This window comes from Gobio gobio (genome assembly GCF_949357685.1).
Source record: "Gobio gobio genome assembly, chromosome: 20".
Taxonomy (NCBI): Eukaryota; Metazoa; Chordata; class Actinopteri; order Cypriniformes; family Gobionidae; genus Gobio; species Gobio gobio.
The window spans coordinates 1,374,443-1,376,942 of NC_137113.1; the positions used below are offsets into that span (position 1 = coordinate 1,374,443).

General features: G+C 39.0%; 1 protein-coding gene across 1 annotated transcript in view; it reads right to left on the bottom strand.

Moving 5' to 3' along the window:
- Positions 1-726, bottom strand: part of LOC307143825 (ras-related protein Rab-37) — a 10,020-nt gene extending 9,294 nt beyond the window's left edge. The window contains exon 1 of the mRNA XM_079845591.1: positions 646-726. Within this exon, the coding sequence (XP_079701717.1) occupies positions 646-699 (54 nt within the window). The 5' untranslated portion in view covers positions 700-726. The remainder of the gene's footprint in view (positions 1-645) is intronic.
- Positions 727-2,500: the final 1,774 nt, after the last annotated feature.

Genomic DNA, 2,500 nt, shown 5'->3' on the forward strand with positions numbered 1-2,500 from the left:
GTGTGTGTGTGTGTGTGTGTGTCTGTGTCAGTGTGTGTGTGTGTGTGTGTCTGTGTCAGTGTGTGTGTGTGTGTGTGTGTGTGTCAGTGTGTGTGTGTGTGTGTGTGTGTGTGTGTGTGTGTCAGTGTGTGTGTGTGTGTGTGTGTGTCTGTGTCAGTGTGTGTGTGTCTGTGTCAGTGTGTGTGTGTGTGTGTGATGTACATAAACCACTGCAGCACCAAATACACTAAATTCTATACACCATAATCATAATAACATATCATAAGATTCTATAATCATCCCCACCATCAGGTATCATAACTCATTATTATAATCATCATCATCACAAATCATAACACACTGAAATATCATAATAACAGACCATAACACACTAATCATCATCAGATATAGACACAGTTATTACAGAAGCTCTTATAGACTGTAAGAATCTCTGACAGGAATAATGTATCCATAATGTGTTGCGATATGCCTGATTTGAAATTATGAATAAACAATTAATAATCAGAGAAGTCTCAGCATCATCACACACACGGAATGAACGTCACATCCACACATATTCTCACGCTGTCAAACCTCTGGCAGAAATATTCATATCAAGACACAGTCATTCCGCGGCTGCTTTATTGATGGATTATTAATCATTACCTTGTGTGTCAAATCCTGATTATAAGCGACGCCCGCCGCGCTGATCTGATCCATCACTGAACGAGCGCGCGCTCGCTGCGCGTCTCCGCCGATGCGCGCACACGCGTGACGCAACAACAGAAAACCGACGTCATTTGCAACAAACTCAAACAAACACTGAAAACATGCGCAGAAGAGCTCGAGGAATAACTGACACACAACACACGCGGATTGGCTGCACTAAATATTCACACATTATAATCATATTTAATAATAATAATAATGATTAAAAACACAAACGCACAGATGAGTTTGAATGCTGAGCAGCAGATGGCAGTGCAGACTAAACCATAAACATATCTTACACATTAAACTGAGAGATCATACAGAGAGAGTTCAACATAATTCATATATTTATTTATTTATTTATTCATTATTATTTCCCAGGATATGAATTATTGATATCTGTGATTGTATTTTCACTAGTTAAACATCACCATAAGCTGCCATTCAAACTCAACTGTTGAAATTAATAATTGATTTCTTGTTGAAATTCCAATTTTAAAAATCATAATTTTTTGATATCAATAATTACTTTGTTACAAAAGTAAAAATATGAATTTCTGATATGAACTCATTTGTCACTATTTGAAATGTTAATTCTTGATATAAAACATGTTACATTTGATATTTCTGGAATGTCTAAAATGGCTTTATTAATAGTAAATTTCACATTCATGTTCTTTAATATTGTCACTAGTGTTGAATTATTGATATAAAAAATTAACATTATTACTCTTAAAAATATTAAAAATGCTTGGTAGTTTTATTTAACTCAACTATTGTTTAAAGATGACTGTACTGCACGCTTACAATGAACACTTGTTGTAAATTAACATTTATTATTGAATAATAATTCAACAATAAATATGCAATAAATTGCTTCACCTTTTTATTATTGTTGTTGCCTCTAGTAATAATGTGTCTGATTTTTATTTTCCAACCTATTTTGGGTTCATTTTTAGCCAGTCATAGTCATTTTTAAACAAAAGTTGGGTTAAATAAAACGACCCAGCAGGTTCAGCAAATATTTAACAATCGCTGGGCTAAAACAACCCAACCGCTGGGCTAAAACAACCCAATCGCTGGGCTAAAACAACCCAATCTCTGGGCTAAAATAACCCAACCGCTGGGCTAAAACAACCCAATCTCTGGGCTAAAACAACCCAATCGCTGGGCTAAAACAACCCAACCGCTGGGCTAAAACAACCCAATCGCTGGGCTAAAACAACCCAATCTCTGGGCTAAAATAACCCAACCGCTGGGCTAAAACAACCCAATCTCTGGGCTAAAACAACCCAATCGCTGGGCTAAAACAACCCAACCGCTGGGCTAAAACAACCCAATCTCTGGGCTAAAACAACCCAACCGCTGGGCTAAAACAACCCAATCTCTGGGCTAAAACAACCCAATCGCTGGGCTAAAACAACCCAATCGCTGGGCTAAAACAACCGAATCGCTGGGCTAAAACAACCCAATCGCTGGGCTAAAACAACCCAATCGCTGGGCTGAAACAACCCAATCGCTGGGCAAAAACAATCCAATCGCTGGGCTAAAACAACCCAATCGCTGGGCTAAAACAACCCAATCGCTGGGCTAAAACAACCCAATCGCTGGGCTAAAACAACCCAATCGCTGGGCTGAAACAACCCAATCGCTGGGCTAAAACAACCCAATCGCTGGGCTAAAACAACCCAATCGCTGGGCTGAAACAACCCAATCGCTGGGCTAAAACAACCCAATCGCTGGGCTAAAACAACCCAACCGCTGGGCAAAAACAACCCAATCGCTGGGCTAAAACAACCCAAACGCTGGG